The sequence below is a fragment of the Botryllus schlosseri genome, chromosome 15 (assembly GCF_051294905.1).
Source record: "Botryllus schlosseri isolate E-star chromosome 15, Bs_hap1, whole genome shotgun sequence".
Lineage (NCBI taxonomy): Eukaryota > Metazoa > Chordata > Ascidiacea > Stolidobranchia > Styelidae > Botryllus > Botryllus schlosseri.
This window is the reverse complement of record NC_137250.1, coordinates 9,162,777-9,180,258: the sequence shown is the minus strand read 5'-3', so window position 1 is coordinate 9,180,258 and position 17,482 is coordinate 9,162,777. Positions and strand designations below refer to the sequence as shown.

Genomic DNA, 17,482 nt, shown 5'->3' with positions numbered 1-17,482 from the left:
TTACGAGGTAGAAGTAGCGAAAAAAAAGATCTACTTGAGTACTTCGAAAAAGTAGAAGTACTTCGTTACTGACCACCTCTTCCTATATCCAAATCACGGAATATAGATTAAAAATTCCAGCTTTTCCAAGCACTAGCACCATTAGCCTTCCCACGTCGTCCATCAATCTTCGAAGAAACGTAGGCCTACTGCATTTTCTAATATGCCCCATTGAAACACCCAGCCTCCTATAGCAACACGCACCGCATTATGGCCCCTGTTTACATCAACTCGCGACAATGCTCAAATTGCTCAGTGCGTAGGCTACTGCGTGCTGCAATCACATTTTCGGATTGTGTTTGCTCTGCACGCTTCATATAGTTTTATAGAAAGAGTCTGCCGAAAGTTCACATCATAAACCATGTTCATCGTTCATTCCATGCGGTCAAGGATATTCATGGTAGGTTTTGGCGTGTTAGCTGCGGGCGGGCCTGTTGTGACAGTAATCATCTGTTGAAGCTTGTTCTTATTGCGCGACCTCGCGCAAATATTGCTGATGGTTGACAGATAACGAAAAATTCCTTTGGTGAGACGCATACGACTCCAAATTCCTATTTCTTCAAAAGGTGCAATATTTTTCTCCGTTGGTCTAATTTGTGACGCGGGGCCCAGCTTGTAAGTACAGAACTAGATATATCGATATCGACGGATTCGGCCATCGTGCGTCGGTGATTTCAGACCACGGTTTCGCCGTCAATCTTTCTCGGAGCTCACATCGCGGAGTCGCATGTCGTGTCAGATGTCATGAAGATGCCTGTTGCCTAAATAGTCCCGCACCCGCGTCCTGCACGTTACATAGCCTACCTCTAGACCTGTGATTCTTGACCGCTAATAACCTGGAGAATATGCCTTAAGCCAGGGTCGGCAACTTTTTGTATGCAGCGTGCCAAAATGTCATAAAATGTCAAATTATTATCAACTAGTGTCCCAAATATTTTCAATTTTGTCATATTTAGCGTTTCAAGCAAGGAATCCCGCTAACCGTTTATCTGCAGCTGGCATCGGTTACGCCAGTGATTCTTAAAGTATTCGTCGCGACGGCCACATGAGATTTACGGACCATTGTGCGGGCCACTTGAATGTTAATCTCCTTTTTTAAGTCGTTCGATATAAGCGCGAGCCTGATTATGTAACGGTAAAAATTGGATTTATATTACTACGCATCAAATTCGACAACAATTATATCATGGAAACTCGGTGTATATGTCCTAGCCGCGCGAAATATCTTCAAAGTTATTGCATGATTTCGGGCAATAATGATGTTAGTTTCATATATTGTGGGTGGCCTCTGTATACCGCTGGCTCATTTGGCCAGGACATGATTAATCGGCGATTGTACCGAAAATTTCAGCGAACATGTGCTGTCTAATATTTTGTGGAAAGATTTCATCGCCGACAGTCTTTCTGCGATTGAAGACGCGAAGTCGCATGTTGGACGACACATTATCTCATAATTGCTAATATAGTTATGCTCAATTCCGGTATTTGGGCGGGTTTATAATTTTCATGAAGGCGCACCAATACTATAAAAGCTAGAAATCGAGTGACAATAAATCGCACGAAGTGCTAAGAAAACTATCAAGTCAAATAATTTACGATATCGCATCTACATCTACTTGAGATAGCAATGGATTTTTACCCTTATATGAAGCAGAACTCACTGGGTGCGGTAAAAAATGTTCGAAATGAATACGCGAATTTCTATGGACCAAATGATCCTAAATAGGCAAGCCATCGGGTTCTGGCTCACAAAAATGCGTGTCGCCCAGACACCTAAAGGTACCTTCGATCACCTTCATTGCCGCAGACTTCGAACAGTCAAATGCATCCTTATCCACCCTGGCATCAACAGAACCTCTACGATAAAGCATCGCTGTTACAAGTTCATTTTATTAATTGCATAGTCAAGTAAATTATATATATCTAAATTTACAGACGTGGAACTGATACGAAAATTCGAAATACAAAAACATAACAACGGAACTTACGAAACCTATTCGTTTCACATTTCACAGAGGATTGACAACGCAATTAGCGCACCACGCACCACTTTGGAGCGCGAATAAATTTACAATAGGTGATTATTGAGAGTGACTGAGATGCATTGACCATACAGAACGGTAAAATGGATTAGATCAATCCCATCAGCCATGCAATTGCCGCTATAACCAATGCATAGAAGAAAAGTGTTTTCAATCCGCTGGTTTTTCCTGGCTTGACTTTCCTGGTTGCGAGGGGGTAAAACACCCTGTCGTCCACAGACATAACGGCGTCCCGTGCCCCGCTCCATGCGCCGGGTCCTTGCAGTCTATAAATGTATGGGGCAGCCGGTCCGAAAAATACCTGTGAAAACGTGTCGTTGTATATTACTCCTAGTTGACTATATGCCGACTTGGATGTAACTAGACACGAAAAGCTGTAGTCTATACAGAGATGCAAAAATAAACAAGCCAACCAGGCGTTCGCTGTCAAATGACCCATCTCCATCTAGGACTGTCATTACCAATACTAACGCAAAATCATCATTACTCATACTCATGCATAATTTATTTTAGTGTAGGCAATTCCTTATTGTGTCATTCATATCTTCGGTCACTATAAAATCAAACAATCACACAATTAAGATATCCCACCTTCACCGCAAGCAAGGGGTCCTTGAAAAACATCTTTGTCACCTCGGGTCTAACCGATATGAGATCGGCGAGCTCATCCATGTAGTTAATGTAATCAACCTAAAAGCATACACGCATAAAAACTTGTACAGTAGACGTGGGAGTTCGAGTGTAAAATGGATCGGAGATACATTTGCGAAACGCAAGCTGTTTCCGATTTATACCTGAACAGTGTGACGACGTGACTTTACGTATCTCTTTCGCATTTCAAATTTCTTCTGATAGATATCTCTCTGCATTTCAGGATTGGACGGTAGTTCTACCTCTCCTAAAGTATTATAAAACGGATGTCACTTCGTTTCCAAAACGTTACTTGCCCCCCAACCAGTTACATATGAAACATGCTAGCGACCATGTCTACAATGTTTGCGTGTATACTGTACACTGTGTATGGTCAGTGGTCACGTTGAGTCATTTGCATAGATTCAAGTGCTGGTCTGAATCGTAGTGGTATAGCACCAAGTAAAAGTTACGGTTTTAATGATAAATATCAGGCATGCAGCTGTATTACATGGAATGTGAAAAGTACATGACACTACGGCTTGAATCGCCAATTGACATATGTTGGCAAGATAACAACAATCTAAACTTAATACTAAAATTTGGGTGGATCAATACGCGGTATATACGTATGTTGCACAGGGTGACTAGTAAGGAGCTAGCTTCTAGCATGGTCTTAGTTGATCAAATTCTGACTTGTTTGAGGAATTAAAATTAGTCGCATCCAAGTCATTACAGATCAGCCTACAACCTACATTTATCCGAAAGTTCTACCAGCTTCGAATCAAATAGGCAACGGCGGATTTGATGGTGGCCATGATTATCGACGATATATTGGTCGAATCGGTTATCTAAAACTGCACAGTGCTGCTAAAAAAAACTATTTACCTTTGAATACGCGCGTAACCCATCGACATTGCATCTCAGAAATGGGGTTGACGGCGCCAAGTGGTTGAATACAGCCAATAACGGCCAGGGTGTTCTTCGCCAATGTAGTTGGAAATACGAACTTGTACAGATCGGCGTCATTCTCATCAACCTACAAACATAGCCATAGCCGATTGGCAATCATTTGTTGGTGCTTACATGTCTTAATTACTGATGGCACGGCTGAGGTCTTCAAATATATGCTCTGGGGCCGAATGTGATGTGTAATGTTTATCACTAGAATTTACCTTCAGAATACCTTCTTCCAAAAACGGATATTGAATGGAATATCCTGTTGCAAAGACAACTGCATCTAGTTCTTCTTCCGTTCCATCTTCGAAAACAGCGGTCTTTTCCGTAAATCGGGCGATATTAGTCTTAATCTGGATTGACCCGGTTATGATACGATTCGCCATGTCATCGTTCACCATAGGATGCTGAAGAATGTTGATAGTGAAATTATAATATTTTCATCTACATTGAATGAGAGGTTCCCGCATGTAATGGACCTCATTATTCACAGCAATATAGCAAGCGCTTGTGATATTTGTGCCAATATTAGCATTGCAGCCTCGCTGATTTACCATTTTTGCAAATTGAGAAAGCCAACATGTTGACTAACTCCCCTATTTATTCATCTGATTTCACCAAATAGTTATTTATATGGCAGAAGCATCTCAACAATTAGATTGTATAGGAATTAACACCACGAATGCGATCTGAATGATGAACCTTATTACACAGAGTTCGTGACCTCATAAAGTAATTATTTGCATTGAGTTGAGTTTATGAGAGATGTGAGTCCATAGCGCCAAGCAAAACTATATCACATCAATATAATTACGAAACTCTCGTCAAAGTATTGCTCTGAATGAATGTACTGATGTAGTATTGGATGGTCTCCGTGCAAGATTCGAAATGAATATAAATAACACTGGGTCAATAATAGAATTCGGTCTAATCTTGCAGAAATTTGGAAGACAGATGACTAAAATCCATGAACTAATTCTTGAATAAATATTTTTGTGGTGCAATATAAGTCAAGAAACTAGCATCGTACAACATTCAATTGTGTTGGTGCGCTTGCATTTATTACGACGAAAAGAGGCAAAGATCCGCCCTAAACCAGTCCGAGAAAACAGGAAAATCTACATAGTCTAATTCCGGACAAACAGATTTGAAATGGGCCACTAAGTAACAAAATGCATAATACGTCACGCGAGAACGTGATTTCATTAAGAACGTACTATAATATTTTTCACTAACGAAACGATTAAGGTATTTGTTATGGATACCTGCGAGAAAACTCCATACTCTGGACGCAGCCCGTATTTTTCGTGATCAAGTCTGGCATTAACAGTTTTCTGCGCGAGCACCTCAACCAATGAATCTGGAACAAAATGCCGCATGCCCAGCACCGCCCTGCAATATTTCCTCAATAGCGAATCTCTTAATTTATCAACACGTCAACGCCTACTTTCGTGTCATTGCATAGTCGAGAGGCATTCCATATTTGTGCATCCTGTTTAATATCCACGTGCCGTTTCTTGTGCTCAAATATACCTGCCGTGACACAGGAAAAGTACAGTGAAATGCTGTCCATGCTGTTCGGGCATGTTCAAGTATTTTTGCCAACTTAAACTACTTACTCACGTGATTATGGTTTTACAGTACTTCCACTTTTATATCTATAATTTTTGATGCCAAACTATGTACTTATATCATTCTCGATTTTGTCCAGTAGAAAGTAGAGTGTTGGGATGGATTTCCTTCACATTCATCGCAGAATAATCCTAACATTCGTACGACGTAGTGATTGACTGATGGTAGCATGTTAGAACTTGGAAAATTGCACCTATTTCTGGTAGCAGCCAGTTATTGTGTTAGTCACGAAGATGCAACTTACCATTTTAGAAGCTGTCACGGGCGATAGACCAACAAAAGTCTCCGAATCTACTTCGCCAAACAGACTAGACACCTGAGTAATCTTCATACCTGTCATTTACTATTTCTGCAATTCAAGTAATTTTTACTTGAAATTCGCTACTTCTACTTCTAACTGAGTGGGAATTTACGACATTAGTTCTACCTATTGAGTATCATCAAATACTATGTGAGCTATTGCTATTTCCAATAAGATCATGTACAATAATTGAGCACAGCATGTCACTTCCTTCAACGAAATTATATTGGACATACTTGTTTCGAATGTCTGCTTAGTTCCACAGCGATATCTCCACCAGAGTTGCCGATGCCGATAACAGCAACTCTGAGATTCTCAAACCCGGTCTGATCGCGATAATCATGACTGTGGATGATCTTTCCTTTGAATTCTTTAACTCCTAAGAAAACGTAGGTTTTGAATTGAGGCCTCGACATGTTATGTCTCATGTATAAGTCGTGAGAGAGTGAGCTGGGGACGAACTTCTTATCAATCTAGCAAGTTGGAAATTGATTACAGTTTTGCCAGGTTTCCACCGCCTCTGGGCGTCTGCAGATAGCAGTTATACTAATATAGACTGGGGCAAAAATGACTTTGCAATCTTCTAAATCATGTCGGGAACAAACGACCTACCTGAAAAGTCTGACAATGGAAAATACGGCACGGCGTGGTGACCAATGCACACCATCACGCCGTCAAAATAGTCGGTCGTTGTTTGTTGACTTTCAACGTGTCTCGTGGTCAATTTCCTAAAAAGAATAACATGACATAATATGACATGGGAAAACGCTCATCTAAGCATGTTGTTTTCATACCGATAGGTCCACTAAATTAATTGTAGAGGAAGAAACGTAATAGCCTACTGCCTTATGTTTATAATATTTGAGAATACAGCATATAAAGCTTTGTGACACGGGACTGGTCAAGACGTGTCAACGCCAGAAACCGTTACTCATTAACCAGTTATAGTGAATTAAGGCAACACCCTCTTACTAAAACAACGATCACAAACAGACCCTTAAACGACTGTTTCAATATAATGTTGCAACATAAAGCCTATGTTATCCTGTGATGCCATAGGACAAGAATGTATATAGCAGGGTTGTAACCAAGTCACACTGTTCCGAGTCACGAGTCAATCTTACTTTTGTGGTTTTGACTCGAGTCAAGTCGAGTCATTTTCAATTCATCACCGAGTCGAGTCCGAGTCCAAGTCATCGTTTAAGGGTCAAGTCCGAGTCATAGTGTTATGACTCGAGTCCGAGTCCAAGTCACAGTATTGAAGTCATGTTCAACTTATGTTTACAATCCTACTTGGGTGATATCGAATTTCTTGCTTGCCGAACATGGTCATTTTGTCCCTCTCTGAGTCTTGGCACATGTTTATTTAGGCAGATAACGGACAGTTCCTGGCCTCATTTACCGATCCTACAGATAGACGAGACAGGCCGCTAATATGATAACTTTAGCCTAATAATAATAATTAAATTAAATATATGTCTTGTCAGTCTGATACATCACAAATACAAGCATTCAGTTTTTATTACGAGCACATCGACGACACCTCACAAATAGCTTATAGAGAACCAACGAATTCACGTCTACATATACTATCTGATAGAGAACCAACGACTTCACGTCTATATACCAGCTGATAGAGAATCAACAGATGCATGCTTCTGTAGAGGTACAGATTTTCTTTCACGCTATCAGGTGGTTGACTAAAAAAAAAGGTTGACTAAAGAAAAGGTCAACTATCCTGCTCAGCTCCCGAAATAGCCGCCGGAGCTTTACTTCAGTGCTGATTTACTTTATCGTAGTCGAATTTGCCCTACATTTACCAAAAATTCTCAAAAAAGGACAAAATCTTAAAAAGGAGACTACTTGTTAAATTTGTTAGATTGCCTAAAAGTACTTAAATCTGGCTTAATTCTAACTTGTAGAAAGCAATGCTATGAGATAAAATTCTGGAATAATTACAAATAGAGACTTTCGAATTTTACCGGCTACCTCATGATACTGTTAGATTGTGTAAAAATATGATTCATAGCAAATTTGGCCCAATACCAACCAGAAGAAGCGAAGGTATTCGAGTGGAATATTTTGGATATGAAAAAATAGTCGGCTTACTACTATAGTGTGTAGTTATATTATATGAAGAATTTCCCTCTAAAAATACTCCATTTATTTTGAAATCCAAAATTTTCTCCACTCATATCACTGATTCTACTTTTTAAAATCAAGACAGATTCTGTGTTCTTTTTATGCAACATAATAATTTTATCAAAGCTACCAAATAGAATAAAAAAGAAGTTATTTTTGAACAGCCTTATTGTACAAACATCACACAACATTAGCCATTCATTAGTACTCACGTGCACAATGCGCATACCTAACAAAACGTCAAATGGACGGGGGGGGGGTATTGTGTGTTTTCACAGACAGCAGATCAAATCAATGAGTTACACTTCAAAAATACTAAAGTGGAAAGGAGATCCTCGGATAGGTTAAAGCGGCATGGCCTTAGAATATATCCACATCTACTGAATACACGTTCCACTGGCGCACTAGATGCTGGAATTGACAAGCATCTTTGAACCACGCTGAAGAGCATTGGATACTCATTCTTTCTAGTCGCTCAAAAATGCAAAGAATCATCACCTTCAGATCTACACATGAGCTTACAGTCTCTTCCAAGTACTTGGCCATCTGAGTCATTTCATTGGCTCTAATTGAACTTTGCTTCGACTATTTGCTTATATAACTGAAAAGTCTTGAGTACTTAGATTGCGGAGGATCTATTATCTCTCACTGGATGATTGCAATGCAATATGCATTGCTACTATGTACCAGTGTCTATTCTTTTTACGGCGACATATCTGATATCAGACGAGTGCAACAAAAGCAGTGGTGACAAATAGCGATGTCGGCAGAATTCGTCAGATGAATTGATCTAACCATTACGATTCGCAAATTTCTTTATCTTCAAGTCATATAAAATAAGCCGAGTCAATGACTTGGGTCGAGTCATGCGTAATGACTCGAGTACAAGTCGAGTCAATCCAAATATTGACTCGAGTCGAGTCGAGTCATTTTCCCATTTCAAGAAAATGACTCGAGTCAAGTCGAGTCACAAAAAAATCGTGACTCGAGTCTGACTCGAGTCGAGTCATGACTCGAGTCATTACAACCCTGGTATATAGCCTACCCATATATAATAGCTTCTTACACATTGTTGGAAGTAGAGTTCATTACTAGCTAACGTTTAAAAAAAGGCATTACATGGTAGCATCTCAGAAATTTTGCAGATTGCATTTAAATAAAAAATGTTGTTGTAATTAAAATATTCATATCCTATATACATTTAAATATTTATCTTCAACACAAGTTATAATAAACTCAAGAAAAACACAATTGACAGTTTGAGTTGGATAAATTACATACTCTGTGTGTTGCTATTTGTACCAAATGTTTTTTTGACAAGTGAGAAAAGGGTATGATGTATCCTTACTTCAAAAATGAACTTGAAAAACATAAAAAATGGATCAAAGTCGATTTAATTGAAGACCTATAGTACTTCATATTGCGATTACATGTAATGCTAACTGCAGCAGAGGAAATCATCATTTACCATTTTCCATTGCTTGCGAATCCCTCCGCAGGTGCACAAGATAAAACCTCGGTTGAGAAAGTGATATGCTCTTTTAATGAGAATCTGAGAAATTATTTATAGTGATTGAGCATCGAAGATGTATGCAAATAATCTTGCACACCTTTCGGCATATAATTCAAAATATTCCTTGATTTTTGTGTTGTGCATGAAGTTCGGAAACTCCTTTGGAATTAAGAAGTCTGAATAACACATCATTTCCTTGCTAGTGTTGATTACGGTGGTGCGATACACAGTGGCTCCGTCCCTTTCTCCCGGTGAATAATGCCACAAACCTGCACAAATAATAGGAACAACGCAGTATTAAAGCATAGCCTGTAACATTTACGAATCCGATGCAGTTACCTCCGATAAAACTTTGCTTCTCAAAGCAGTATGGCTTCAAACCTTCATCGAGGCAGGACTTGATAGCAGCCAAGCCACTGGCACCAGACCCAATTATTGCGATTTTCATTTTTGTTTAGAAATTTAAGCCAACTGAAAATTAAAATCGCATGTTTACAAAACAGGTAATTATCTGTATTCCATTTAATTCCAAAATGATCATATTGTAATATTTACTTAGATGCAGCGTATGTCAGCGACTGAATTCTCTATCGGTAGACCAGGAGTATAAACCCCATCTAGGTAAGACCAAATAATTAACTGTAAAACTGCTATCCACGGCTGTCCCGCCTTGGTGCCAAAAACTCTGGGATAGCATGGTGGGGGGGGGAATGTGGTGCTGTCCCTGATTGGAATCTCGTAACGTTTTGCCTGATATATCAGGGGAGCATTGAAGATTCCTCTGTGAGCACAGGCGATTTTGGTGTGAGACAATCTCGTTACCTGTGAGACACTGACGATTTTGCTGTGAGACTATCTCGACACAGGTGATTCTGCTGTGAGACAATCTCGTTCCCTGTGAGACACCGAGGATTTTCCTGCGAGAAAATCACCATTGCCAATAAGAAATACATAGGCCACCCGCACAAAAGTGATTTACTCGCAGGAAAATCCTCCCTATCACTTTTTGTCGAGAGTGATCTTCAAGAAAAACTATAGAGAGAATAGCGTGGGTAAGACAAGCAGTGAGCAAGAGCCTCCCTGTCAGGTGAGCACGGGGCGCCAATTCATGAGGAACACTGTGAGCAGTGAGCAAGGCACCCGGCAAGCCATCAGGTGATCACCGGCCACCGATTCCAAACGGGGTGCTGTCTCTTTGTAGTGCCTTGGCATCGTCATGTCAAAGCAGTTTGTGAGTTCAGATCAAAATATATCTTTTTTCTTCCATATTGGCATGAAGACAATTCTATACTAATATCTCCAAAGCTATAGGACTGCTGAGTGGTCTTCGTCACAGCAGCATTGCTACGATTTATCGATACCTGTGACCACAGTTCGGATAGAAATCGTCGCGAATATTCTTGAGTTAGAACAATTTCCGACGAACACACGGTCAATGTTTGGAGTCACCAATAATCCACATGTTGTTGGCGTCAAAATTTGAATTGATTGTTTTGCTCCGGTGCTTGGCACATACGTAATATTTTAATGACTGAGTGAGGACTATCAGACACTTCGGCCCAAGACGCACGTTTCGCCTAAGTCTGTGCAGCAGGGCTGTGGAGTCCAACTCGAACTCCGACTCCAGACATTTTCTTTATACAGACTCCAACTCCGACTCCTAAGTCTTTAAACGTGCCGACTCCGGCTCCGACTATCTTCTCAAGATAACTCCGACTCCAAAATTGTTCTATTGTGGAAAAGATTTATTCACAATGCAATTAACATGGAAGGATGTCATTCTAAATATCCTTCCTCTTTTCATATTTTACAAGTTTTTATACTATCGACTCTCTAATACTCTAATATGTATGAATCATTCAACGATGACAAAATGTAGATAAAACAATCGTTGTGTAGCTCTCGTGTATGAGTCAGCAACTAATACAGAGATGTAACTTACTAATTTTCTCATTACACACTGATTACAAGCACACACAGTCTCACTACTAGGAAACATTGGTCAAAACCGAAATTTAGCAAGTAGTCAACTAGCATATGTCTATCTACATGTACTTAGTCAAGTATTCAAGGACTAGGGCAAGCAGCTGAGATACAGTACAAATATTTTTAATTTTGTCAAGTAGGAAGCAGCGTTTGGTTATATTTACATCTACTTTACAATTATACAAAACCAGATGATATAACTACTCTGTCACAGTATCATCGTATAATTCCAAAATATGAATCAATTTGTGTCTGCATCGCAAATATGCATATTGAAATTTTCTTCCTCTATGCGACTGAATTGCAATTTACAAATAATGTCCAATTTGATCAATATCGTTACTAATAACAGTGATTGATGGTGCATAAAAATCCTATTCTAGTTGTTATTATTAGTAATTTAAAGATACATTTGAAAGCAGTTGTTTCCGTAATAAAGAAGTTGGAGTCGGAGTCAGGGTCATTTCACAAACTCCGACTCCACAGCCCTGCTGCAGACCCTGAAGACCCACACGTTCTAAATTCAGACGTGGTATGTAACGATGCACTTGCTTCTCAAGACTAAAATCGAAATAGAGCCGATACGTCCCATATCAGTAACACAAATATAGATACCAAATCCGTCTTTTTCTAGCACTAGCACCCTCAGCCATTCCACAGATCCATAGATCTTCGAACATACGTATTGCATCTACTAATTTGCCCGACTTGAAGCAACCAGCCTCCTCGCAGTGCAGACCGCATTCCAGTCCTGTTTACATCAGCTACACACGATAACAAGTGCGTAGTGCGTACTGCTCTCCGACTGCGAGTATTGTATTGTTTGCTTTGCACGCGTGACCTGGTTTTGCAAAATGAGTCTGCAGCAATCGATTGTGACATTCGATACTGCGGCATTCTGAGCAGCGAATCTGATTGCGGTGAGTTGAAAACTTGAGCAGATTTAAAAACGATCGGAAATATTACTGAAAAATATCCGTATGGCGTATGTGCACCTGACTGACTGCATTAGCACACCACTGCTGTGTGTTTGCCAGATTACAAAACCACGGTGGTTTGCCAGATGTTCCACTGCGTTCAAAATATGAAATGACGGCTGTTATTATGTGACTCAGCTGAAAATTCTAGACGTAAATGGAGATGGCATATTACGTGGCTGATTGAACTATTCGGGTACCTGAAAAGGTAACACTGAATAGCACAATGGAATATATCCGAAGACTGTAGTCAGACCCGGATGAGACATCAGCTGTTATATTCACGACACCGTGACGATGCCCAGATTACGAAGCCGGCTTTGCCGGCCGTTGATGTCGTGAGCGTGGTGGCGAAGCTCAGAAGGTCGGCGTTGAAATATGCAACTGATAATTAGGATAACTTTTTACCAGATGTCTGTTTAAAACATTTCACCGCATCAATGGGTGAGCTTAGCAACGATCAGCGCCGTTTGGTTATCTTTGTGATAGGCTTTCTCGATCTTCTGGCAGTCAGTCTGATCATTCCTGCCTTCCCTGTCTATTTAAAATCACTGAGTACTTCATCTACTCTACGCGGCGTTATCACGTCGATATATGGTGCGTTGCAATTTTTCTCCAGTCCCGTTATTGGAAGATGGAGCGACAAAAAAGGACGTATGAAAGTTATGAGTATATGCCTCATAATATGTGCCATGGGTTATGGCTCTCAAGGGTATGCCATGCATGATCTTATTTTGATATCAATTCTGCGAGTGGTTCCTGGTATCTTCAAGCATACGCAAGATATAAGTCGGTGTTTACTTCTGGAAGATAAGACTCATTCAACAAATAAAGCACTCGGGACATTCAATGCAATTTCCAGCATTGGATTCATTATTGGTCCAGTAATGCATGGCCAGTTGGTTGACCATTTTGGATTGGATGATGGCTTTCGGATTAGTAACATTATCTGCTTTTTCATTTTTCTCATCAATTTTGTCATCTCAAATGTATGTAGATCTCACTTTGATGTTGAAAAGACTGAAATATGCACAAGTGCCCCAGAGACTGAGAAGCTTCTTGATGATTTTCATAAAACAGACTGTGACAACGCCAGTAACTATAAACTCTCAGCTTTTCACTATGGAGTATTAGCGTCGAGATTTTTCCTAGCTTTGTCCGTTATAATTTTTCGTTCGTCTTTTGTATTATGGCTCATTGATACTCATTCGGATATTTCATCTGCGGAAATTGGATATCTACTGTCTTACAATGGCTTTTTAGGTTTATGCTGTGGGTTTTTAGTAGGGCCTATTTCTACCTTGTCTGTTTATCAGAGAAATGAAGAAAAATTGCAGTTCCATGCCTCTGTTTTATGCATTACATCCTTCATTCTGATGCTGATATCGAATAGCCTGACTGTGTTGATTATCGCTTTGGCAGCATTAACTATGTCTACGTCAATATTGCGTGTGTGCGGAGTTACACTTTCTTCAAAACATATGCCAAGAGATCATATTGGTAGTATACAAGGGTTAGGGTCATCCATAATATCAATTTCACGATTTGCGGCACCCCTACTGGTTGGAATTTTGCAGGAGTACTCATTTTCCGCACCAAATCATGCAGCATTTTTGCTGTCTTTGGTTGGAACGGGAGTTTACTGCAAGCTTTCGTACCAGTGTTATCATTCTAAAAAAGGTAAATTTGAATAAGAAGATATCATATACCACAGATTGATACACTGGCAATATCGCTGTGGTTATTGATTATAAATTATTACAAAATACAAATTGGTACAAAAAATTAAATAAACATCTAAATATGAAATCATTAATTCACGTTTGTTTCATTACACCCATGATTTTATTGCTTGATAAAAACGTTTTTATTCAGATAAGCTATCTGAAAGATGCATAGTGATATATAAGCTCATGGTTTTATGTAACTACGACCTACTGTTCCATTTTGTACAGATTTCTGAGTGTCTTCCTTGCAGTGTTTGTGTGCTCATACTCACGATATGCAGCTATTTTTATACTATTTCTCATCGCATTCCGATCCCTTATTTAGAGCAAAAAGATGTCGATCAGTACTTAATGACAGTTGAAGAAATATCGCTGGAGATTTACTGTCATTAATGTATGTTGTCAATCTTTTGTGGAATAACTGCATTGAAGTAACCCTTGTAATATACAAACCGCCAAAATGTAGTTTCTTCAACTATTAGTCAACCTATGCCACATCTGCGGTGTTTATTTCCTATAGGCCTACAGCAAATTGTAAATTTTGCCTGCCAATGCTATCGTGACACTGTTGCATGCCTTTCATTGCCTCGATTAGTGAATGTTTAAGCACCGACTTGCCCAGTTACGTTTCTGTTATGTGCGATGTTTACTGTGATCAGACTTTTTCTCGTTGCACCGAATAACTATTGACTGGATTAATTTTCATTGCACATTTCGAGTCCGATGACTAGACATATGTTCATCAAGACAATTACAGACTATATTATGTTGTGTTTATGTGTAATGGTATGAAATGATATTGTGTTTTCAGATCATGTCTGTTCAAGTAAATGGTTCTGTTATATTCAAATTGCGGCATCTATGTCTCACCACAGTTTCCGTGCGATACAATTCAATTAAAGCTGTTGCAAGCAAGCAAACTAGGACAACATACCCAAGAATGTATCGGACTTTGTTAGTCAAGCCGGACGGTTCCACCATCACCATTCGCTGTGCGGAGCCGAGAAAGCTTCTAAAGCTGCCTATTGATATAACTATTATGAGTGATAATGACCGTACAAACTTGTGGTTAAGCAGACAAGAAAGAGTCGTTGAATCGTACGATGAAAGCATGAAGGACGATTTCAAAGTTGACGATTATAAACATTTCTGGAAATGAACACATGTGACATATAGGATTAACCGTGTGCAGATCGTTCTCTTCCGCATTCTCTGTGTCTTGATGTTCACAACCAGATGACATAGGGTAGTGAACTGAGTGAGGCGACCCTCCGTGTTATCAAACTGATAATCTTGGAGGTTTAGATTTTACTGATTAAACTGATATAATTCTCGCTTTCTCACAGCCGAATGGTTCATATCCAGAGGTGGTCAGTAACGAAGTACTTCTACTTTTTGAAGTACTTGAAGTAGATTTTGCCTACTCACACTACTTTTTAAGTAGTTGTGATTTTAGACTACTTCTACTTGACAGTGTGCAGTTTTGTAGCCAAAAATAAGTGTAGAATACCTACTTACTTGTGAACCACCATTCCTACTTCTACTTGGGTAGAAATTCCTGTGCTACTTCTACTTGAGTAGCGACGGTGACTACTTTGACCACCTATGTTCATATCAGTGGGAAAATTGCCATTGGAAGTGCAGCAGTATACCCTGATATGAAATGAGTAGAATTATTCAATTGATTCAGTTCAGTTGATGTTCTATTTCCATTGCATCGAGTATATTTTACCAAAAACTACTTCACACTTATACAGATTGCTATTTGTCTGATGCCGAGTTATGGATTGTGAAATGTTATGATCAGGGAGGGAAAAACGCACATGTGGGTGTCTATAATGTTCGATTTTTGTTGCCAGAAATGAATGGATGTAATACTTTCACAACAAAATCCTGTTAGAATTTCGACCTTGAAATCTGAGTTCGAATCTGGCAATACCTCAAAATTTGTTTCAAAGTCGCATGAAAATTGAAAAATATTTTGTATGATATGTGCAATTGTGAATCCAGTTTCGCAGATCTGATTGAAAAATGGTTGAAATCTTCGAATTCCTTCTTTCCAAATCAATGGTGAAGTTCCACAACACCATAGTCCAGCGGTGGGCAAACTTTTGAGCTCGCGGGCCGCATTCAACATCTAAATCCATGCGCGGGCCGCGCTATAAAAAATTGAGATTATAAACTAAAACGCAATATTGGTGTTTGATTATATAGTGAGGACATGGAGATAATATATCTGCTTATTTAAAACAAAACATTGCTTTGATTATATCGTACACACATCAGAAACATAGTGGCGAGATTTCATAGGCTGGTCGACCTCAATAACCAATTTGTCAAAACTATAGAGATGAAAGTCGGTTGTGCCGATTCTTATAACAGGATTGAAATTTAAATCTGTGAGCAGCGATCTGTTCATAGATTTACTAATTCCAATTTTGGTTCAGTTCCAGGACACACGATGTTGACAGCATGATTACCATGTTGGCTTCAAACAAGCTTCTACGATGTGTAGATAAAATATAAATACCTCAATCCTACGCCTACAGAGAACGGATCTACCTAAGACACGCGCGAATCGTTTGTATAAGCACATCACTGAAATATTTAAAACTGGAGTGGCCAATATGAAATCCCACTCGTGATCCGAATTATGTCAACCTCGTTTAGGATTTCTGTGATGTTTAGTAGCTGAAACCTTTCAAACATCGTGGGCCTTGAGATCGGCCTGTCGCGCCACAAATTAAACATAAAGTAAGGAAGTATTTGCCTTGGAACAGTGGTTCTCAAACTTTTTAAGACACGGCCCCCCTTATGATGGTGAAAGATTTCGCGCCCCCTTATCGTCATATCACAAAACGCAACCGGGGTGCTAGCAAACCTAACGGACAGTTTGATGGTGAAATATACTAAGAAAAATTTTAATCAATTCTCTGCATTAATTCGATTTTTAGTACGCATTTTATCAATATTTAAAAAAGTTTCTTTAGACTTTCGCGGGCCGCACAGAACGGTGTTGCGGGCCGCGTGCCGTTGTTTGCCCACCCCTACCATAGTCAATAGTATCAGATGTGACCACATTATAGTTCTCGTTCTGTTAATTACTGGGATCATCAGAGCGCAGTCGACTATAGTCTCATTCAATAATGATATATTGTAGTTGGATGTGGACTATTGCTACTATTCTAGCAAAGTATGCAGTGTTGAGACGTGACGACAGGGGTGTGCTAGTGCTAGAGTATGCTGCAAATTGTAAACCGCGAAATATAGTGAGACGTAGGCGGGTACGGGTAGGCCTATCCATAAGGTGTGCTGCACCCTCTGGCCCCTGCTGCATTGTATGATGGTTATGAGCTAGATGCAGTAACTAACCAAAGCTACTTCAAATCCAAGATTTATGCATCTGCGCTCGCTGATGACGACGCTGTATTCTTGATTCTCCAATATCCAGAGGTGTTTAGCAACGATGTATTACAGTTTTGGACGACGAATCCTGCGGAGTGGTGATCCATATAAAATGTGTATGAGATAAGGAG

General features: G+C 39.6%; 2 protein-coding genes across 2 annotated transcripts; one reads left to right on the top strand and one right to left on the bottom strand.

Moving 5' to 3' along the window:
* Positions 1-1,909: 1,909 nt before the first annotated feature.
* Positions 1,910-11,671, bottom strand: LOC145457063 (flavin-containing monooxygenase 5-like). Its single transcript, XM_080335221.1, has 13 exons — positions 11,653-11,671; positions 9,596-9,727; positions 9,354-9,525; positions 9,212-9,295; positions 6,214-6,329; positions 5,838-5,980; positions 5,116-5,201; positions 4,934-5,060; positions 3,887-4,075; positions 3,600-3,750; positions 2,876-2,979; positions 2,673-2,771; positions 1,910-2,382 (listed from the first exon to the last, which is right to left on the bottom strand). The coding sequence occupies exons 2-13, from the start codon at positions 9,702-9,704 to the stop codon at positions 2,170-2,172; spliced, it is 1,593 nt and encodes a 530-aa protein (XP_080191347.1). The 5' UTR covers positions 9,705-9,727; positions 11,653-11,671; the 3' UTR covers positions 1,910-2,169.
* A 451-nt stretch (positions 11,672-12,122) lies between these two features.
* Positions 12,123-15,704, top strand: LOC145457064 (solute carrier family 67 member A2-like). The gene has a single exon (XM_080335222.1). It carries the CDS (start codon positions 12,660-12,662, stop codon positions 13,911-13,913), a length of 1,254 nt encoding a protein of 417 aa, XP_080191348.1. The 5' UTR covers positions 12,123-12,659; the 3' UTR covers positions 13,914-15,704.
* Positions 15,705-17,482: the final 1,778 nt, after the last annotated feature.